General features: G+C 48.9%; 1 protein-coding gene and 1 pseudogene across 1 annotated transcript in view; both read left to right on the top strand.

The window, feature by feature from the left end:
• The window catches only part of LOC119174329 (Fas-associated factor 2), an 89,874-nt gene that overhangs the window by 63,017 nt on the left and 3,103 nt on the right, over window positions 1-23,754 (top strand). The window contains exons 10-11 of the mRNA XM_037425186.2: window positions 758-929; window positions 3,048-3,191. Of these exons, the coding sequence (XP_037281083.2) occupies window positions 758-929; window positions 3,048-3,191 (316 nt within the window). The remainder of the gene's footprint in view (window positions 1-757; window positions 930-3,047; window positions 3,192-23,754) is intronic.
• On the top strand, window positions 14,869-17,291 carry LOC142817874 (uncharacterized; annotated as a pseudogene).

Below are 23,754 nucleotides of genomic sequence, written 5' to 3'. Positions count from 1 at the left end.
TTTTGTCATTCATTAACATCACACACCTTTCACGGCATGGTCATGATTTTATTACTTCTATGTTTTTACCCGCCTTAGCGCGAGGAATTTTATGGCCCTTATACAGCCGCTTATCACAAGCATTGCCCATATCTCTAGTAAGATGAACTGGCGCTCTTTGGCCATGATATGGCTCTTACGCCATTGAACATCATCATCATCATCATGTCAATCCGTCTTACACAGTTATACCTCTTTATAAGACACACTGATGTAAGATACAATTGGGAAGAACAGACACCAGTGCGCCTGCATTGTAATAGGAGTTAATCGGAAAATTAGTGAATTTGCAGCACTCTGTTTGTAAGAGACAGCTCATGTAAGTGACAAGAACTGCTCCCTGGAGCATGTCTCTCATAAAAGTGTTCAACTGTAAAAAAGCTCAACTGTAATATTTTTAAAAGCAATGACGTTGCTTCAATAGTTCACCAGTTATGCGCTAACCCACTGCTTTATGTTCGGATGCTATGTGGCTTTGCTGTAGGCCTACCTTGTTCCCTCGCTCTGGGTTTAGCATACAGCAGAACTTGTCTTTGTTATCTTTCTTTCCTTTTCTAGCCAACCTTTATGGCACAAGGGCAGTAGCGATATTGTTATATATTTAGTCAAAGGTAATCGGGAAAGTAATCAGCAACTTGCTTGACATTACTCACTTGATTACAATAATCATTAGTCCTCTGCTCAGGCACTTTTCTCTCTCTCTATCTTGTGGACACAGGGACGAGCGGTCCTTGACGCAGAGCTTGCGGCAGCAACAAGACGAGGCATACCAGGCCTCATTGCTCGCTGACCAAGAGAAAGAGAGGCGGCGCCTCGAGGAGGTCAGGCGGCAACAGGAGGAGGAGCAGCGCCAGCGGGAGCAAGCCCTCCAAGAGCAGCAAAGGAAAGAGGTCAGACTCGGTCGCAAGCTCACTTGATTAGTGTTGTGTCAGCTGCCTTGTGTGTTGTGTAGGCAACCTTGGCTCTGTGCATGGATGCAGACTGTTGGAAGCTGGGGCAATGTCTATCCCCAGGATCGCATAACTGTGCCGAACTCGCTTGGCACTTACATACTAAACTGATACCTCGGCATAACGAACCCGGATGCACTCAAACCTCGGTATCACGAACCCAGATATAAAGCAACATCGGCTATAACGAAGCAAATAAAAAATGTTCTTGCATAATATATACTGTTAAAAATTAACTATTTTGGGCTGTGTTCCGATAAGAATGTCAGTGCATGTCCGTCAACCACCTTCAATTTCGCCAAGAGAAAAAAAAATATATTTTCTGAGTTCTCAAGACCCAAAAACTACCAGTTTTGAAAAAAAAAAAAATTTACTTTCTTGAAAACAATTCGGAAGTGTCCACTGAGCTGCAACTGTTTCTTTTGAATTTCACAAAAATGGGATTTCGATGAGATTCTGCAAAAAAAGAACTATTGTAGCTATAGGTCTGAAAAGTTGAGGCTACATGCTGAAAATAGTTTTCTTTGATGAACCGTTATTACTTAGCACTTCTGGCGCTGTTCTTTCAAGCCAAAAAAATAGCGAAATACACAGTTCAGTATTGCTAAAGTTTTAGATTATTTGCTCCTTGCGTGTAAATGTTGGACTTCCCAAAAATTTCGAAAGTATTGCCACATGTTAGGCCAACAAATTTGCAGAACGTAATTGCCGAGAGTGATGTCAAACGTTAAGCAGAAACATTTAACATAACATATCCCTGAAAATGAAATGTTTTGACCATTAAAAAAAGTTGTAATGAAATTCGAATGTGTGCACCATGTAACAGTTGCGAAGTAGCAACTACGTAGCTCACTCGTTGTACCACTAATGAGCAGGCAATAAAACCATAGCGATGGAAGCAAAGCCCATAGAGTACTGCTGTCACGGGCTCTTTCATTTGCCATCAGATCCAGATCAGGTGCCGTAGACGATCACTTTCAATTAGGATCAGACTTTATATGTACTAAGGAGGGTGAGAATGGCAAAGTGAAACGTGGAAATTTTGTATGCATATGAGATCGTAGTGCTCAGCGGTGGGGAAAACAATATGCCTTCCTGAATTCTCAATTTAGATGCGAAGCAGCTCTTTGACTTGTGAGTAAAGCTGTACATACGTAACTCCGTACGAACGTGCCGCAACGAGTTCCCCTCGCCGCTGGTGTTGGAGCGGTGCCAAGTAGGTCATGTCGCAACTGTGCGTTGACATCACTCTTCCCTCACACACTTCTCTCACAGGTGCATGCTGATGTCACTCTCTCTCTCTCATCTGCTTCACGCTCGCCGCAGCGCCCGCTGCTGCCGGCTCCTCCGCTTGCTCGCGACACACTTTCCTCTTGCTTCACCCTCTCCACAACCCGCAACGCTTGAGCGCACGTCGATAGGCAACACTTTTTCGGCTCGTTAATCTGAGATGAAACTTACATGAAACCCAACCCGCTTCCCGTATTTTTTCGTTTCAAACAAACATTGACTCGAGTAAATGCTACACTGAGTTCTGCTTCAAACCGTTCTACTAGCACCTGCGTCGACGCCCTTTTCAACGGGGTCAACGTCATGTGCACCGCTGCTGCTTCACATCCCATCAGGGTTCTCTATGTCATTTCGGGTTGTATTTGATTTATCCATGCTAATTAAATTACCTTTTCGGGCACATTGCTATTTCAGCGGAAGCTATTTTGATATAGTGCAAAAAAAGGCATCGAAAATTACAAAAAAAAGGTGATTTTATCATGAGTTCTTATTTTATGGCTTTCGCGATTGTCGGTATATGTGACAGGCTATCTGTCAAAAAATACATGCAAAGTGAAGTGGGCTTATGCACTTTATGCTAAGGTGTGCCTGATGCTTTGGTTATGCATAAAATAGATAACGAAAGAATTCTGACCTGTAAGTAGCTTTTTCTAGTGAAATTTTTGCTCGCATAATAATTGCACCTCCGAATTTCAGTCAATTTTATATTAAAAAAGAAGTGCGATCAACATTCGAGTAATACGGTACTGCTACTTACTTCCCTTATAGGAGATTCAGCGCATGAAGCTGGAGCTCGTGGACCAGATCCCCGAGGAGCCTCCAGATTCGGACCCTAAGAGCATTCACCTCGTCATCAAGCTTCCTACAGGAACTCGTCTCGAGAGGCGGTTCAGGCGGACACAGTCACTCAAGGTGTGCTGTCTTTGTGAACCAAACATTTCACTCGTGGTTAAAAAAGCAGTTGCGTTAATTTTTTCTTCATCCCATAAAAGTCACATTCACTCATTTGCCTTCCTCTTTTTTTTTTATTTTGACATTTTGGCATTTCTAATAACTTAAGCATGTAGCAAGCAATGTTATTTTGACTCTTACCTGGGGACAGTCTTCCCTTGAACCTTTTCCCCTTCCTCTACTTGTCTTTCTTAAAGGGGACCTGCATCATATTTTGAACATGGTCAGAAAACGCTGCCGATCAGTAGCGGAGGCTTCTGAGAACACGCGAGCCAAATATTATAGCGCAGCATGCCGCTTGGAATTCACAACAAATTGTCAAAATCAGCTAAAAATTGCTTTCTCTTCTCTCGACAAATGAAGAAAAACGCTCAAAAATCACTCGGCCATCTATCATCCATTGGCTGACTCGAACATGGCGCGCTCGCTCGTTACAGGGATCGCCGCGGGAAACCGTGACTTTTCCACGCGTGCATGCGCGATCGCACTGAAAAAGCAGAGTATTCCAAGAAGGAAAAAAAAAAAGGAAAAGTGCTCAAGGTCACGAGGTGCATGTGACATATTTTTTTGCCTCTGTCATCTCTCCCTGCTTTGCTTCCAGTGCTTTCATCGGGACGAGAGAAAAGAGAATGCGATTGGAGCATGTAACTCCACTCGTACTGGTGTTGAATTCACAGAGCAATAAGCTCTTTTATTGAATTTATTCTATGGTTACTTGAAAAAGTGTTTCAGGGCCCCTTTAACAAAAGCAGTGGCAGTTAGCGTCAGCAAAGCAAAGCCTTTTGTCCTCCAAGTGTACATTACTTGTGGCAGTGCAAACATTGCGCGGGTGTTGTTTTACTTGGGAGAGGATTATTGTGTAAAAAACAAGTCATTCACGAATTTGCAGGGACGTCTGATGCTCATTTTTCAAATAGACTATGCTTTGAATAAGGCAAATTATACAAGGTGCCTTGGTGCACTCATAAGCAATTGAAATACAAGCAAGTTACTGTATAACCTCGTTAGAACATTTCTGATTACAGCAGCCATTCGGACATTACATTCTAATTTGTGGCATATGCTGATCTCCCTCTCTGTTCCCTTGATGTGGGTTTGTTTACTACGGATAACGGTACAATAGACATTCGGATATAGTTTTCCAAAGTAAGAGGCCACCAAGATTGTCAACACTTCCTCACAACAGAATTCTCTGTCATGGACATCCCCAATTCAATACATTTTCACTTCAAGCATTGCTTGGCATGGTTATAAGATGGGAACAGCATGCCAGCAGTGTCAACACAGGGGTGGCCATTTTGAGGCGGCCATTCTTGTCTTGAATCAACTCGGCTAGCGGGGCTGACTATGGTTAATGGCTAATACATCGTTTGAAAATCAATGTATGATTTTTCATGATTTCAGTGTTGTCAAAATTAAAAAGTCACAGCTTTGCTACAAAGGCGAAGCAATGAACTCGATAGCAACAAATTGGAAGGTCACGTGCAGAATGGCAAGCAGACCGAAATGTGCCCTGCGTTTCTCACGCACAAATGAAGCATGAAACTTACTCACAGGTGCAGATGAACTCGAATAAGCGGCTCAGTTGTTACTTCGCTGTGTCTGAAAAGTGCGCCTTTTTCGCAAACGGAGACTGTGCAACTATTTGAATGACCTTTGTCCGCCTGGTGACTACAACAGAATCGTTCTGGTGAAAGCCCAAGGCCAGCCAAGACGTGCGATTGTACCCACCGTGAGCGCATGCGTGAGCATCCACCCTGCCCCTCTCTACAGGGCAAAGTGTGCGTGAAAGATAAGAGCGCGCGCCGCCACGTCGGGACATGGCGATGCACACTCATTGTGCCATCTTGCTGGGGATGCTGAAAACACGATAGTTCCTCCCTAGATACCTGTCACCAGTGGTAGATATAAATAGCTTGTTGTTTGAACGTTGAAGGAGGCGCTCCTTCGTGGCTCAGTGGCTGACGCCTCGCACTCATAATTCATAGGTCCCACGTTCGATTCCGCATGCTGTAGTCTTTTAGATGCAAAGCAGCCCTCTGACTAGCCTGTGTAATGCTGTCCCTTCGTCCGCACCGCTTCCCTCGCCGCAGGTGTTGAAGCGGTGCCTAGTAGCTCATGCCCTTCTAACAGTGCGCTGTGTCGCCTCCCTCGTCTGCCGTTAGCTCTCTCTCGCATCACCCACTCCACCGCTGAAAATGCTTGAGCACACTCCTCACGTGGGCATCGTCTCTCTCGCCACGTCCCCGCATCTGTTGGCGAGAAGTCGCGAACGGGCGGTTATGTGTGCTGCGAGCGCCTCGAGAATCTCGCGGTGCCGACAATATAGACAATGCATTGCTGCTTGCAGCACGATTGTGCTCACAGGCGAGACGCCGTCGCGACATGCTTCCTGCTAGTGTGTGCGTACCCTCCCCGTCTGTCGCCTGCGTTGCGAGAGTTAGTGAACTCGACCACTTTCACGAATGGCACATCAACACCGACCAAGTACGAGTCAAGAACAGCGATAGTTGAGAATACAGACGGTGTGCGGGTGACACCAACGAGATGCGAGCCAAGGAAGCCGAGCGCCAGCGTCTTCATCGCGTCCCGCCTTCCGTGTTTTTGCGTTTCAAACAAACGTTTACTCGATTAAACGCTACGCTGAGTGTCGCTTAAAACCGCTCTTCCTGCACCCGTGTCGACGCCTGTTTCAACCGGGTCAACACCGTGCGCACCACTGCTGCTTCACATCCTATCAGGGTTCCCTTCGTTGGGTCAGTTCATAGTTTTCTTAGATTGTTTTTTTGCTTCTCGCATATTTATATATATATTATGAGACCACGTCTGGTACGGCAGCAACCAGGTTATCCTTTTTTAATCCAGACGCACGAGCCAGAGAGCCAGCCCGCGTGACAAAAGATGATGATCACTACAATGGTTTAGTCATACAGATGAAGATGAAGTACATAGTCAGCGCTCACACTATTTTCCCCCTTCGCGAAAGAGGGCAGCAAGTTAGAAAGGGTTGGGACGCCGAATATATCGTTTCAGTCGAGAGACGTGGGCGATCTCGGTGTGGCGGCGACGACGATCAGAAGCCGCGTTGACAGGAGCAACGCGATAGTTGACTTCAGATGTTCGTTCCAGGACGGTGTATGGACCACACGATGGCGAGACATTCTTGCTCAGTGATGCTGTAGTTTCGCTCAGCATGTGATAGAGTACGACTCGCGTAGGCCACGACTTGTTCTTCGGAAGCGTGGTTCCGCTGAAGAAGGACAGCACCGATGCCAAGTCCACTTGCGTCAGTGTGTAGCACAGTAGGTGCTGCAGGGTCGAAATGGCGAAGCACTGGCCGTGATGTGACGCATCGCTTGAGGGTGTGAAAAGCAGCTTCGCAGTCATCCGACCAGACAAAGGGTGCGCTCGTGGTCAGAAGTTTGTGCAGAGGAGCCGCAATAGTAGCGAAATCACGTACAAAGCGGCGGAAATACGACGCTAAGCCAAGGAAGCTGCGGAGGTCTTTCTGTGTGGTTGGTGTAGGAAAGTGCAGCACTGCGGCAACCTTGTCGGGATCGGGCTCAACGCCATGTTTACTGACGACGTGACCTAATACCTTGATGCTGTGACTGGCAAACCGACACTTCTTAGTGTTGAGCAGGAGACCGGCCTTAGCTAAACACGTGAGGACTTCGTCTAGCCGTTCCAGGTGCTGTGAGAAGCTCGACGAAAAAATGACAATGTCGTCCAGGTAGCAAAGGCAGGTCTTCCATTTTAATCCCCGCAGTACCGTGTCTATCATCCGTTCGAATGTGGCTGGGGCATCGCACAGGCCGAAAGGCATTACACTGAATTCAAAGAGCCCATCTGGGGTAGCAAATGCAGTCTTCTCTTTATCAGACTCGTGCATTGGAATCTGCCAATAACCGGAGCGCAAGTCATGACTTGAAAAGTACTCGGCACCTTGTAAAGTATCAAGAGCGTCGTCAATGCGAGGCATTGTGTAGACGTCCTAACGAGTGATTTTGTTGAGTGATCTGTAATCAATGCAAAACCGTACCGAGCCATCCTTTTTTTTCACTAGTACGACAGGAGAAGACCATGCGCTTGTCGAAGGCCTGATGACGTTGCGCGCGAGCATGTCGTTGACTTGTTCTTCTATAAGCTTGCGCTCAGAAGCCGACACACGGTAAGGGCGGCGGCGAATCACACGGGATCCGTCGGTGTCGATACGATGGGCGGTCACTGTTGTTTGACCCAGACCTTCGAAACAAACGTCAAAGCAAGTTTTGTGCTTCATTAATAACGCTAGCAAGGCATCCGTTTCCGTTGGGTTGAGATGTTCACACAAAGTGGCCTTGAGAGCAGGAAATGCATCTTCCGCTGGCATACACTTTGAGGATGACGAAGCAGATGAACCAGTGACGACACAAAGCGGTGCTTCTTCGGTAATGCAGGCAACAGTGGTCCCCTCAGGCAAAAGAAGTGGTTCTGGCGTCGTGTTGCAGGCCGTGATGCTTGTATAACCACGGGAGAACCGCACTAAACAAGATGCGATGGTGATCCCTCGAAAAATGCAGCACTGGCAAGGAGCAACCACAGCTTCACCATCTAGAATGTCACGTGACTTGATCGTAAGGACACGTTCTCGTCCGGGAGGCAGGAGGAAATCCGCAGCTGTCACAAGGTTGGGCGACGAAAGGTCGGCAGCAGAAGAAAGCTCAGTGTCCGTAATACGAATGAGGGGCCGACCACACGAAATTACAGCAGACGCCGCTGACAAGAAGTCCCAGCCTAAGATTATCTGATGAGCGCACGAAGACAGCACAGCCAATTGTATGTGATGACGGATTCTATCGATGAGAATACGAGCAGTGCACAACCTGGTCTGGCGAATTGGACTGTCATTAGCACCGCATAACATGGGACCGGCATAAGGAGTTTGCACTTTACGCAGGCGAAAACACAATTCACGATCAATTACCGAAATTGCGGCTCCAGTGTCTATAAGGGCGTCAACAAAAACACCTTCCACAGAAACAGGCAGTAAATTAGCTGGACGAGATGGAGGAGTTGTAGCGTTCCGACGACAAGCAGTTTCCCCTCCAAAAACTGCACCTTCTAGTTTTCCGAGTCCCGAGAGATCGGAGCGGGACGCAAGGGTGATGACGTACGCCGAAACGGTGACGGAGAACGGCGGCGAGATGAACGAGACGGATGAGGCCCAGCATGAGACCGTGGAGGGGAGGGCGACTGACGGAAGTTGGATGGATACGGTGCGGGATCGTATTCATCGAGTCTCGGGGAAAAGTCTCTCTCGTAAGCTGAGTAACCACGTCGTTCATCCTGCTGACGGCGGCAGCAGAAACGGGATATATGACCCCTTATGCCACAGTAGAAGCAGATGGGGCGGGGAGGACGCCATGTAGAATAGTGGCGTGGCCTTGGCGCTTGCGTTGTCATCGCAGCCACATGGTCGCATCCGACGCCCGCAGGCACGGTTGGAACTGGTGCAGGGGCCCGCGATGCAACTTCTGCGTACGAAGGCACTGGGAAGCGCACATGGAAGACGGGGCATGTGCAGCGCTTGTCATTGATGCCAGTTCGTCCTTGATTATCTCTCGCAGGTTGGGAGGAGGTGTGTGGACAGACGCAACGGTGGGGTTGCCTGGAATAAGGCCGTGAAGTTCTTCTCTGACAATTGTGTGGATAAGGGCCCGCAATTCATGCTCTTTGGTAAAGCGAGCGTCGCAGGAGGCGTGTGGAAGGCGCATGGAATGAAGCGCGTCCAGGCGTTGGCATGTAGTGATGACGTCCCGGACGGTAGTCGGATTCTGATTCACGAGAGCATTGAAGGCCACAGAGTTGATGCCTTTCAGTAGATGTCGGACGCGATCGGCCTTCGTCATGTCATTTTGTGCTCGGCGACAGAGAGCCAGAATATCTTCAATGTAGGACGTATACAATTCGTCGTCCCCTTGAATGCGGGTTGCGAGCTTCTGTTTCGCTACTACAGAACATCCTGCAGACGTGCCAAATACCTGACGGAGATGCCCCGTGAAGGCCGACCAATTGGAGAAGTCGCTCTCGTGGTTGTAATACCAGGTTTTAGCGACGCCATCGAGGTAAAAAAGAACGTAGCGGAGTTTGTGCGCCTCGTCCCAATAATTACAAACGCTGGTTTGATCATAACTGTCGAGCCATTCTTCGACGTCTTTGTTGCGAAGGCCGGAAAATACCGGAGGGTCTCGATGAGAGGTACTCACGGTGTAGTGAAGCCTAAGTGGCTGAGAAGGAGCGGTTGCAGCAGTGGGCGGGTTGGGTTCTGCCATTGCTGTTGCTTGAGGGCACAACTGTCGACCAGACCGGAGCTCCAGGGGTGACGGGTAGAGCAGGAGGACGTGGGAACCAAAGCACGCTCCACCACTTATGAGACCACGTCCGGTACGGCAGCAACCAGGTTATCCTTTTTTAATCCAGACGCACGAGCCAGAGAGCCAGCCCGCGTGACATACGATGATGATCACTACAATGGTTTGGTCATACGGATGAAGATGAAGTACATAGTCAGCGCTCACACTATATATATATACATATACATATATTGTGAGTGACAGTGACGCCAACGCCGGCGGCAAAATCCAGTCAACAGTGTCCATATAATCGCAATAAAAACGAATGCGACCTTAAAGACTCGTGATTCACAATAGCGTATAAGCAGGCACGTGATATCGATGTACTAATTTAAGAACGAAGTTTACTGATCCCTGGTCTGTCATTACACACTACAGTTGCATAATTAGTTGTCTGCCGTCTCACGACTTTACCAAACAGAGGGCCCATTGACTTAAAGGTTCGTACACCACCTCCTATATTTTTTCAAACATTTCAAGTAAACATGCGCATCGTATACAGAATGCCATCACGATCAATGATTCTGCTCGTGGCAGTGCTATGAGTTGTCGGCACGTCACAAATTCTAAGAAACAATCCCTCCTCCTTTCTGGGTCTTTCAGGCCTCCATGTGACGCGCCGTGCCACGTTTCTTATGCGCCGAGCCAAATATGCCAAATATGCTGTGACTGGTCGAGCAGCAAGAGCCTACAACTTCCGGTCAGTCTGCAAGCAGCTGTCCCCGCTGCTTGTTGTTCGTCGTGTTGCCCGCGTGCGTGTAACAGGTTACACCTGTTACACGCACGTGGGCAACGTGTAACCTGTTACATGTTGCCCACGTGTAACAACCTGCACACGTGTAACCTGTTACACGCACGCCCGCGTGCGTGTAACAGGTGCTGGGCACGGCGTGTCTCCATACAGGTACATCGCGTTGGCAATCCTTTGAAGGCGTGCCCGCAACGCAGGTTCCATATCGGCACGATTACGGAAGCCACGGTTTGCCAACAAGCACACAGCTGACGGAGTCGACGGCCGAAGTCACGGCAACCGAAAAGTAGACGTTGTTTCAAGCAGCGCGTCAGCGATGACATATGCCACGCGTGATTGGAAGGTGCACTCGGCGAGAGGGCAAAGCAGCGTGGGAGAGGATGCCGGCGAGGGAAGCGCAGGAGGGAGCGGAAGATGTGGTCTTCCCCGTTCCTATAATTAAACGCGTGTAACTCTGCTATTACTGCACGGTTTCGAAAAATCCTCACGGCTCTGTGTTCGTCATACACTTGTGCATGACACCACAACTGAATTTAGACCTCTGGGTGGTTTTTGGGCCCTTGGGACACTAAAGGCAACTATTAAGTCGACGTTGATTGTTGACATAGCGTTCGAGAAACCCCGTAGTGTTACTTTTGTGCCAAAGGAGGGTCTATTTTCAAATAAAATCAAGTTTTAGTGGTCTGCATCGGGTTAGCGCAATTCAAATTACCCGCCTCAGAAGCAGACCGACCGGCCGACTTATGTCAGTGTTGCTGCGAACAACGCTGCCCGACTTTACTGCGCTAGTAGCAGCAGACCGAAAGCAGTGGAAGGCGCAGCAGCAACTACGGCCATTGATCAATTTCCCGCCATTGGCTCTGAGATTGCAGACATTTTTGGGTCAACTGCGCCCCACTACATGGCACCACCTGTCCAGTGTAACTATGAGAAAATTGAATTTTCGAACCACTCGCCCCATTCTCCAAAGTAAGGTCCGGCAGTTCTTTTTTCCATGCATCAAACAGAAATGAACAAGCAGCATTTTATTGCGTCTCTTTATGCATGGAAGGTTCTTTATTTGGTGCAGCTAGATCGATTACTAGTTATTAATTGTAAGCGGTTCGTCTAATGTCATCAAGATCATTTTGAGAATGTCCTACTGCGGCACATATGTTCTTGTGCATTTACCTTAATTTCTTGAGAAGTTGAGCACTGTTGAGCACCGATGTATTTACAGCCGGTTAGGCGAGCAGCGCCAGCCACACAGATAAGCTCGCACCAGTCTATCTGCTTTGTCTTCTTCAACTCCATGCACTGGCATGTAGCATGACCCCCGGTGGTGGAGGCACCGTCCCGGTGCTTTAAGGGTCGTTATCTGACACATTCTTGTAGGGCTTGGTCCGCGAGACGTGTACAATATCACTGGGCCGCATAGTAGATGATGATGGATGGATAAGGCTGATCTCGTAGGTGACAGGTGTTACTTGAGGCAATGTACGGTAGGGTCCCGTGTAATGAGACAGAAGTTTTTCGAATAGGCCCAGCCGTCCATGAGGGGACCAGAGTAAAACGAGGGTACCGGGAGCGAAATATACGTCTCTATGGCATCGTACCGACGGTATAGGTTGGTTTGCGACGCCATCAGCTGAGCGCGAGCGAGCTGACGAGCATGATCGGCTCGCGCAATCGCGTCGCGGGCATATTCACTGGTGGACGAGGTGTGAGCTGAGATGACTGTGTCCAGTGGTAAAGTCGGTTCTCTTCCGTACAATAAGTAGAACGGCAAAAAGCCCGCTGTGGTGGGACGGGATGAATTATATGCGAAAGTTGCGTAGGGTAAGGCAAAGTCTTAGTCTCGGTGGTCGGGCGACATGTACATAGCGAGCATATTTGTTAAAGTGCGGTTAAATCGTTCCGTGAGGCCATTTGTTTGAGGGTGGTAAGCGGTTTTCAGTGTGTGCTGCGTGGAACAAGAACGCAGAATGTCGGCAATGACTTGGGATAGAAATGTACGGCCACGGTCTGTGAGAAGCTGTCTCGGAGCACCGTGAATCAATATAACGTCCCGTAACAAGAAGTCAGAGACGTCGGTTGCACAGCTGGTCGGTAGAGCTCGCGTAATAGCGTAGTCTGTAATAACGGCTATCCATTTGTTTCCCAATGTTGATGTGGGAAAAGGACCAAGCAGGTCTAACCCAACCTGGTAAAATGGTTCCGCGGGTATGTCAATTGGTTGAAGATGGCCAGCGGGTAGCAGCGACGGTGTTTTACGACGTTGGCATAGGTCACACGTGGCGACGTATCGGCGTACCGAACGAGCAAGGCCTGGCCAGAAAAAACGGCGCCGGATGCGCACGTACGTGCGGGATACGCCAAGGTGTCGAGCCGTGGGAGCGTCGTGAAGTTCGGTGAAAACACAGCGGCGCAAATGCTAAGGCACAACAATGAGAAGGTCGGGCCCGTCTGGTCGGAAATTTCGACGATACAGCCACACCCTTCTGAATGACAAAGTAGCGGACGGAAGCATCATTTGTGGAGGATTCCATACGGCTGATGATGTCAAGCAGCTCTGGATCACGCTTCTGTTCTTCCCCAATAATAAGGAAGTCGGACACTGATAAGATAGAGTTCTCCGTGGGCTCATCAGTGTCCTCAGAATCGTCGACAGGGTACCGGGAGAGGCAATCGGCATCATGGTGTAGGTGGCCAGATTTGTAGACCACCGAATAGGAAAACTTTTGCAGGCGCAAAGCCCAGCGACCAAGGCGGCCTGATGGATCTTTCAGAGAGTTGAGCCAGCAGAGTGCGTGGTGGTCGGTAACTACCGAAAATGGGCGTCCGTATAGATAAGGTCGAAATTTCGCCACCGCTCATACAAGAGCCAAGCACTCACGCTCTGTTATCGAATAGTTACGTTCAGGGGCGGATAGGAGGCGGCTGGCATATGCAATAACACAATCATGGCCATGTTGTTTCTGAGCCAGCACTGCACCAATGGCATGCCCACTTGCATCTGTACGGATTTCCGTAGGGCCAGCAGGGTTGAAGTGTGCCAGAATCTGAGGGGTAGTGAGAAGAGCGGCGAGAGTCGAGAACGCAGAAGCCTCTTCGGAGCCCCATAAAAACGGGACTTCTTTCTTGAGGAGCTGCGTAAGCAGCCTCGCTATGTGCGCAAAATTTTTCACGAAGCGTTGGAAGTAGGAGCATAGTCCGACAAAGCTGCGTACATCCTTCGCAGATCATGGTACAGGAAAGTTTTTGACGGCGCTGATTTTTGCCGGGTCTGGTTGTTCACTGTTGGGGTCTACTAAATGGCCAAGCACTGTGATTTTATGCCGTCCAAAGTGACATTTGGACGAGTTAAGCTGCAGGCCAGCGCGACGAAGGATTCCCAGGATGGCTGAGAGGCGCTCTATATGAGTTTCAAATGCTGGTGAAAAGACGACGTCGTCCAAGTAGCACAAACAGGTGGACAATTTGAATCCTCTGAGCAGGGAGTCCATCATTTGTTCGAAGGTGGCTGGAGCGTTACTAAGGCCGAAGGGCATGAACTGATATAGGCCATCGGGGGTGATGAATGTCGTCTTTTCACGGGTGTTCATTTCATCTACCTCTATCTGCCAGTAGCCGGAACGAAGGTCTATGGAGGAAAAATAAAGAGACCCATAGAGGCAATCAAGCGCATCATCTATTCGTGGCAGAGGGTAGACGTCTTTTTTGGTAATTTTGTTTAGGTGTCGATAATCCACGCGGAAACGCCATGCACCGTCCTTCTTGCAGACTAGCACTACAGGAGAAGCCCAAGGACTGCAGGATGGCTCAATGATGTCCTTGGCGAGCATTTTGTCAACCTCACTTTGGATGATGTGACGTTCGGCCGCCGACACCCGATATGGACGCCTATGAATAGGATGCTCATTACCAGTGTTTATGGGGTGGCTCATACCGATAGCTTTCCCCAACGGACGGCCGCTGATGTCGAAAACGTCGATGTAGGACAGCGGAACCCGGTGGAGCTCATCAGTCTGCTGCGGCGTTAAGGGGGGACGCGGCTTTGGCATCGCGAAATTTGGCCAAAAAAATCGATTTTCTGGAAATCTCATTTTCACATTCTGTGACCCCTTTTCTATCTAATTTTGAAGTTTCGTCCCTGAAAACAGCGTAGAAATGATGTAAAAAATTTTTATCGAAGCTAGGGTGGTGATGAATTTCACGGAAATTGCGAAAAAACGGCGTTTTTCGAACAGCGATATCTCCGCAACCACGTAACCTAGCGCCGCCATCTTTGTCTCTATGGATAGCGTGATTCTTCCATTTCAAATTTGCCGCCTCGGCCGGCTGAACCAAGCAAGAGCAAGCCCAAAGCAAGCCAAAGTGTAAAGGTATCACAACAGTTTCCGATTGATGACGCGCGTCACGTGACTGTACGGCGGCTCCGCATTGGTCGCCCGTGTGGTCGCTTGTAGTAATCGGCACAAAGGTCGTCTGCTCTACGTGCTGACGGGCCGCTTACTGCATGTGTTTTCAACTCGTCGCGGCGTGGTTTCGAGATTGCATCGCGCTGCGATAAGACCGGCGCTCGTGAAAGGAGAAAAACGTTGTTATCCAGTTTAGCGCATTGCAGTTTTGAGATCGGTTCCCGCATGTGATCATGGACCGGCGATTGTTCAAGAAGAAACGCAAGACTGCGCAGCGATTTGGTGCTCGTAAGCCGAATCCGCCGATCGTGAAAAAAAAAAATTCAGTTCGGTAACTTCTGCGAGCAGCGACGACGGTGTGCGGCACGACGAGGACTCGCAGCCGAGTACAAGCACGCACGGAGCATCGTCCGCAAGCATAGACGAAACTGTTCATATGCCTGTGGAGCAGTGCTTTGTGCTGTCTGAGGAAACATCCGTTCGTCGTTCCGCGCAGGCTGCAGACATCGCGGATGCTAAGCCTAGCACTTCGCGCGAGGATGTATTCATCGCGGATGCCCAGCCAAGCACTTCGCGCGAGGATGTAGACGCCGCGGATGCTAAGCCTAGCACTTCGCGCGAGGATGTAGACATCGCGGATGCTCAGCCAAGTACTTCGCGCGAGGATGCGAGGCCGTCTACCAGCACCGCCAGTAGCATGATTCGGGCCCGATTAGAGTCTCGTTTCGTGTCAGCGGAGGCATCTCGCGAACATGCCGCGGCTGTTCAGGAGTCCCTAAGAGCAGTGTCTGCGACGGAGCGCAAGATGTCACTGATGGACCAAGGGGACGAGAGCGACATCGAAACGGAAGGTGAAGATCAGTTTTTCCTCGTGCAACGCGCGGCCCTGAATGGTCTGTTTGGCAGTGCCCTGTGCCCGCAGTGCAAAGAGCCGGGACTCAAGATGAAGCACGGAACTAAGCACGGCTTAGCGATAAAGATGGTGCTCACCTGCACTGCTTGCGACGCGGACGCGAAAAATGCGTGGTCGTCGCAGCGAATGGAAAACAGCAAGTCATTTGAAGTAAATATTCGGGCCATGCAAGCTATAAAAGCTATTGGAAAGGGATCAGCTGCACTCAGTGATTTTTGGTCTGTGATGAATGTATCGCATAGGGGAATTCACCACAAGACTTTTAAAAGGCATCTCAAGGGGGAATTTCGGCCTGCTGGCGCAGCAGCCGCGGCACGTGTGTTTTGCGACGCTGTTGCAGCCGTTCGCAATGTGTACAGCCAAATGGAGGGAACACCCACCAAGAATGTCAAGGTGGTGTACGACGGGACGTGGATGACACGCGGCCACGCGTCCCACATCGGCGTGGGCACGGTCATTGAATTCTACACCGGATTTGTGCTTGACAGTGTTGTCCTGTCCAATTACTGTCATGGATGTGCTGTGGGCCCCAAAGAAGACGATGACGGCTACAGTGAATGGAAGGAAGCACATGTTTCCCAGAAAAACACAGAGGCAAACTCGGGCCAAATGGAAGTCGAAGTGGCCCTCATACTGTTTCGGCGCTCACTAAAAAAAAAAATGACCTGCGCTACACAACCATCGTTTGCGGTGGCGACAGCCGCACTTTCTTAGCTCTGTGTCAGGACCAGACTTACGGTTTTATACCCCTGAAGAAAGAAGATTGTATCAATAATGTTAAAAAGAGGATGGGCACAGCCCTGCGGGCCATTGTCACAAAGAGCAAGAAAGACCAACCTATCGGCACAAAAGGTGGCCTTACAAAAAATTTGATCAAGCAACTGACTGACTATTATGGCCAAGCCCTTAGGCAGCATGCTGAAGTGGAGGATATGCAGCGAGCGGTCATGGCTACATTCTACCACACCACTTCGACTGACCAGGATCAACACCATGAACTTTGCCCACCAGGTCCTGATAGCTGGTGCAGACACCAAGCTGCAGAAGCTAAAGGTGAACCGCAGCCACCCCATAAGTACCACCTGGGACGACACGTTGCCGCTGCCCTGCTGCCTGTATACCAGCAACATTCGGACCCACAGCTTCTTGCGTGGTGCCAGGGCAAAAAAACCCAAAATGCTGCCGAAAGCCTGCACTCAATTATTTGGTCAATTCTGCCCAAAGAAGAGCATGCTTCATTGATAGCCGCAGAAACTGCTGTCAGTGAAGCAATCTGTAGGTATAATGCTGGGAACCTCCATGCCTACACCCAACTTTGCACATCTCTTGGTCTCCAACCTGGACACCATGCACTTCGTAGAGCAGCCGAAAAAGATGCCATGCGAAAAAAAAAGGCTGCGAAAGCTCATCAGGCTAAAGGTCAGATGGCCAAGCGACGCAGCACTGCAAAAGACACTAAGGACTACAACCCTGGTGCCTATTAGGCATGTAAACCGTGACTCAAGACTTTGAGCCTCATTTTCTCAATACTGTTTTTTTTGGCATGTTGCTCAGCTCGTGGAGCAGATATCTTCGCAACTACTTGACAGATTTTGATTCTGTTTTTTTTTGTAATGCTCCTTGAACTGTGCTTCAGGGGGCTGCGTTCTTATTTTTAAAATTTAGTCTTTTAAAAATTTTTGGTAGGGCTTCTTGTTTGTAGTGCAAATGTGCTCATTGAAGTATCAGTGGAGAAAACATGAACTACAAATTTTAGTGTTGCAAAAAAATTATTTTGAAAATGCAGCCCCCTACAGCATACATTCACCTCTGCACACAGTGTTTACAAACTTTCTATGTCGTTTTTTAAACTCTCCAGCCGCTTCACGAGGTCCAGTAATGAAATTATTTGTTTCTCAGAAAGTTTTCATGATATCATCTTGAAATTTTTATGGAAGCATTATGAGGTCATTCTTAGTCTCCGTGCCACTTTTCATCAAGATCTAACCAGAAACAAGAAAGTTCGTTCCGAAAGGCACGTCCCCCCTTAAGTTGGAAGCAATAATCGAAGTAATAGCGCTGTCGAAGCAAGTGGCAGATTGATGTTGAGCGTGGGGGTCAGAAGAAGCGGCCATCACGAAAACATCTTCCGCATTGTCTTCTAAGGTGCAGAGCAACGCCAAAGAGATTCCTTGTGGCAGAACTCGAGATGTCAAGCTAAAGTTGACAACTGGGAGGCTCATAGAATTTCCTGCGACGGACAGAATGGTGTGCGGTAATGTAATGCCACGGCTTATGAGGACATCGGTGATAGGGGTCAGAACATAGTCATGTCGGGAACTGGTGGTATTGAGACGAGCTCTATGTAGGTCTGTGTCTGTGGAGGGAGGCGCGCGTGTCTCGTTGTGCAGAGGCGACTTGGCCGTTGTGCAAAAGGTTCTGTTGCGGGCAAGTGCAGACGGAGCATACTGGTCGAACAGTCTATGAGGGCAGAATGCGCGGACAGGAAGTCGAGGCCTAAGATTACGTCGTGGGGGCATTTATCAAGGACGGTGAAGAGAACAACTGTGTGTTGATCCGCAATGCTCACACGAGCGGAGCACATTCCAACGATAGATGCTATTCCACCATCCGCAACACGGACGAACTGAGTGGTCGCAGGTGTGAGAACCTTCTTGAGCTTGCGGCGAAAATCACTCGGCATCACGGAAAGTTGGGCACCGGTGTCGAAAAGAGCAGTGACATGTACGCCGTCTACTTGTACGTCTATGAGGTTCCGTTTTGTCGGTATCGTCAAAAGAGGATTTTCGGTCAGTCTGAGCGATGCAGCGCCACCTCTGGGGGCTGCGATGCTTAGTTTTCCGTCGGGGGAACCTCGTGGGAAGGCGAGGTAAGATGGTCAGCGGGGCTGTGGAGAACGAGACTGGCGACGTTGGGGGGGATGGAGAGCGGGAGTAGCGGTGCTCAGAAGCAGGTTTCTGGGCAAAATGGTCGCTGCTGGTCTCATGGCGATAGGCAGGACGTGCATAGAAGGGACGAGAGGACGGTTGTGCAGGAGGACCCCAGCGACTTCTGCAATAGCGAGAAATGTGCCTGATTCTGTGACACGAGAAACAGATCGACTTGTCATCGTGTGTTCGCCATGCGGGCGGATTACGGAACCTTGAGGGAGAGCCGGTCAGGAAGCGACGTGCAGGCGTGTATCGGAGCTGGTAGTCGGTGCGGGGAGGCGTTGCAGGGAGACGGTGAGATAGAGTGAATTCCCAAGCTGGCGATTTCCTGCGGGATGACTGCTTTGATTAGAGGCAACGTAATTGGCGGAGAGGGGTCAGGGGACGTTGGTTCCACCTTAGCTGGAGCAGCCGCTTCAAGCTCCCGCCTTACGATTCGCGTCAAGTTGTCACAGGTGTCTGGTGGATGATATGTGTCGAGACACGAGGACGTCGCAGTGGTGTTCAGGAGGCGCTGGAACTGATGGGAGATGCGTCTGCTTCTAGCTTGTTGGAACCGGCGGCATTCTTGAATGATCGCATCAACAGATGACACATTGTTGAATACCAACAAGTTGAACGCATCGTCGGCGATACCCTTTAGGATATGCGCAACTTTTTCAGGTTCAGACATGTTTTCGTCAGCTTGGCTGCATAGTGAAAGGACCACCTGAATGTAACCGATGTAGGGCTCCGTGGAAGATTGTGCGCGAGTCAACAACTCATTTTTCGCAGCTTCACGACGACCAGAGATGTTGCCAAAAAGCTCACTGATCTTTGCCTTGAAGCTGTCCCAGCTTGTTATGGCATGCTCGTGGTTGTCAAACAAAACACGAGAGGTTCTGTCGAGATAAAAGATGATGTTTGCGAGCATAAGAGTGGGATCCCACCTGTAAGTGGCGCTGACGCGTTCGTAGAGGCGTAGCCACTGGTCGACGTCAGAACCCTCGCTGCCCGAGAACACCCCCGGGGTCTTTGAGCGCGGGAAGCGTCACAAAAGTTGTTGCGGGCGCTGGGTTGACAGGTCGGGCAGAAGGGCGGAGAGGATGTAGCCGAGTCTTGAGTGGTCATGTTGTAAGCCGCGAGGGAGCGTCCGCTTCGAAGTTCTGTGGCGAGGACTGGGATTGCACAACTCCACCAAATATGTTACGAGAAGGAGACTGACTCAGAGGGGTAGTCACCGTTGTATTTACAGCCGGTTAGGCGAGCAGCGCCAGCCATACAGATTAGCTCGCGCCAGTCTATCTGCTTTGTCTTCTTCAACTCCATTCACTGGTGTGTAGCAATATTGTCGTTTTAGATGTTTTCATGCTTTGACCTTTCACTCTGACGTAAATTCAATTTGACTTTAGTGTCCCTTCAAAAAAAAAAAAGAACATTAAAACGATATTTACTTAGCTCTTGCATAAAACTTTTGGGAAAGTAAAAAAGTGAATTCTACCGTATTATATGTCAAGATGTTTTCAATAAAATGAGTTAAAGTCGCCCCTCGTCTTATATAGCGGCGTCTAGCGGATAGTGCGCCGCCGTCTTGCAACGTGTAGCTTGCATGTGCGTGAGATGCCGGACACGGCCATATCCACATTCAAATCCAATAGCAGGCTTCTTTTTTTTAATCTCTGTGTTCATTGTGTTCATAACTTGCTTCTGATCTGATCAGAGTTTTCAGTCCGCTTGACGTTTTTATTTTTAGTGTTTTTTTCGCGATCCTAATATGAGTAGTGGTACGAGGAGACAGTTCTCAGCCGCATTTAATCTAAATGTTGTTGAGTTCATGAAAGCGAGCGGCAACATGGGTTCTCAGCACTGCTTTGGTGTATCGGAAAAAAAGTGTGCGCTATTGGAGAGCGCTGAAAGGGAAGCTGCAGATGTGCAATCCTCGGAAAATGTCATTTCTTGATCGAAGTGCGGTTCATCCGCAGCTGGAGGATACGCTAGCAGACTTTGTGCGGCAAGTTCATGCACGCTTTCTACCTGTGACTGTGGATACCATTGGCAAGCAAGCCGTGGAACTCGCTCGAGAGGCTGGGCTCACGAGAGAAAATTTTCGTGCACCAAACTGTTGGGTGCGTTGATTCATGAGATGCAAAGTATTTTCGCCTCAGTGGCGCACATCCGTCTGTCAGAAGTTGCCGGAAGAGTTTGAGGACTAGCTTATAAACTTTCAGGGCTTCGTGAACCGGCTTCGGGAGCAGAACAACTACATGATGGGGCGGATCGGCAACACTGATGAGACCCCCATGTGGTTTGACATGCCTTCGCTGACCACGATCAAGCAGTGTGGTGCCAAGATTGTGAAGCTGTTGTCCACTGGCAACGAGCACTCATGCTTCACCGTCATGCTGGCATGCACGCTAGATGGTAGAAAGCTCTTGCTCTTCATCATTTTCGAACGTAATATTATGCCAAGAATGTGTTCCCGCCCAATGTTGTCGTTCGCGTCAACAAAAAGGGATACATGGACGAGGCCATGATACTCAAATGGATACGTGTAGTCTGGAACCATCAGCCAGGTGCTCTGCTGCGTCCTCGCAGCATGTTGGTGCTGGATGGGTTTCGTGGTCACCCGACTGACTGTGTGAAACGCCCACTCAGCGATGGAAATACCGACCTTGCCTTCATACGATATGGTATGACGGCTACCCTCCAGCCGCTCAAGGTTGTGCTAAACAAGCTGTTCAAAGACCGAGTGGGGCTGGAGCACCATGATTGGATGTCCTGTGACAACCCAAAGAAGCCGACGGTCTGCCTACAAAGGTCTCTGCTTGCGACTGTTTGTGGCTGGGTGCTTTCTGCCTGGCGTTCCTTGCCAGATTCTATGGTGAAAAATGCTTTCATGAAATGTTGCATGAGCAACTTGCTGAATGGCTCGGAAAACAACGCACTGTGGGAGGCAGCCAGCAATAAATTCTTGTCTTCAGAAGAGAATGGTGCTTCGTCTCACGAATAGGAACAGTTGCGATGGTGGTTGAGGGGAGCTTTGACAAATTGCAACAGTTGCATATGGTGGTTGAGGGGAGCTTCGACTATTGGGGTGCGGTGCACTCAATTTGCAAATAAATGTGTTTCAGCAGTTTTGGGCTGTTTTTCCTTTTCTTCTCTTTTGGTCACCTAAACTTGGGAGGTCGACCTATATTTCCACTCGACCTTTAGTCCGGTTTCTATGGTAGTATGCGCTTGCTCGGTAGCGGCCCCTCTCGGGATAAAATTTATGTTCGGCAAGGCGCTTACAGTGGGTGCTTTGTTCGGCTGGCGCTGTTTCAACGTTTGATTACTCTTTGTGTATCCTGTGGCTTTGTGTGTTGCAGACGTGATGCATAAGCTCGAATGTGCCAAAGAAGGGTCTTATGCATCACGTGATGCATAAGACGAATGACATAAGCTCCATCACGGTGTGGTGGAGGTTGTGGGGATGAAGGCATCAGCCAATGTTGTGCATTGTAAACTACTGCAAGTGACGAGGCTTAAGCAGATTTCTCTGAAAGACAAGCTGGATATCATCGAGCAAGTTGAGAAAAAAAAAAAAAAGAGCAGCTGGATGTCACTGTGGCCTACAGTTTGTTGAAGTAGACAGTTAACACTGTCGTCATTCCCAATGTGGTGGTCTTTGCAAAGAAAGTCAGCGGTGATTTACAACCCTAGAAGTTTCGGCTCCGCAAAGCTCTATATCCTGACGTTGAAGAGGCCCTGCTAATTGGGCTTCATGACACCCGCTTGGGAAATATTCCCGGGAACGGACTGCTGCTACGAAAACAGACGGAGCAACTTGCGTTTGTTTTTAATCAAGAACAGTTTCAATGCAGTGAAGGTTGTCTCCACCGATTTATATCACGGCACGGAATTACCTTTAAGTGTCTTTCCAGAGAGTTGGCCAGCTTCAACAATACTGTCGTTGCTGACTGAAAGCCGATTTTCTTCCTGTTCACCTCACTGTGACTTGTCTTCGATACCAATGGAAGTGGATTTTTTTATAAGTTAAAGCCAGGACAGGCACTTTAGTTTGCCGAATGTGTGTGCCATGGTGGCAAGAAGTCGAAGGATGGCGTCAGCGTCCATTTTGTTGCAACGTGGACGGGAGCAAGAAAGCAAAACTCCTGGTTATAGGCAAGCCTATAAGACCACTGTGCATGTGCAGTATACACGTTCTCGTGGACTGGGACTCGTACAGTGCCTTGATGACTAAGGACAATTTTTAACTGATGGTTGCTTGACTTCAACAGCAAGGTGCACAAACAAAAATGGAGTGTGTTACTTTTCTTCGACAGTTGCTAGAGCCACATACACTTTCCCCAGCTTCATGCTACAAAGCTTGCATATTTATACCTAACACAACATCGAAAGCGTAGCCTATCGATCAAGGTATTGTGCACTCGGTGAAGTCAAAGTACCGCTTTTTGACATGGAAAAAAAGTGCGACTCGGTCGTAGACCTCATATTTGCAGTGCAGGTGCTTTGAACTGTGTGGGTGCAGATTCAGCCAGCAATAATAAAAAATTGCTTCAAGAAAGCCGGTTTTCGTTGGTGACAGCCACTGCACATACCCCTTGCCACTGGAAGACCAAGCAAATCCCTGGTGTCTGGTCAGTTGTCGAGGAGGCTTTTGGAAGCCAGCAGTTTTCTGATTACAGTATAGCCTCATTACAATAGGCCTCCATAGTGAAGAGGCTTTTGTTCTGTTGTAAAAGGAGTATGTAAAGTTCAAGAACTGTTTCAAGGCTTTTATGGAAACACTGAATGGGTCTGTTATAACTGGAAGGAATCGGGAGTCAAACACGGAGTATTCTCAATGGGGCATAAAAAAGTTATTTTGAATATCACATCTTCAGTTTGTGTAGCCCAAAATATCTTCACTGAAAACTACGTAGAAGGGCTGTACAAAGTTTTTTACTCCTATCTAGGTGGTGAGGGTCATTGTGAAAGTCGGAAACAAAAATGGTCTTTTTCAAAAATTTGTAACTTCGCAGCGGCACAACTACCCACCATCATCTTGCGCTGGTCGTAAAACTATTTTGTAAAGAGCATTCGAAGTCCAAAAAGCAGGTATTTGAAATTCATTCAGAGGCCTCTGATTGGCTGCTTCTGCTTTGTTGCTCCAG

Source organism: Rhipicephalus microplus, chromosome 5, assembly GCF_043290135.1.
Source record: "Rhipicephalus microplus isolate Deutch F79 chromosome 5, USDA_Rmic, whole genome shotgun sequence".
In the NCBI taxonomy this organism is placed as follows: domain Eukaryota; kingdom Metazoa; phylum Arthropoda; class Arachnida; order Ixodida; family Ixodidae; genus Rhipicephalus; species Rhipicephalus microplus.
This window is presented reverse-complemented; position numbering and strand designations above follow the sequence as displayed.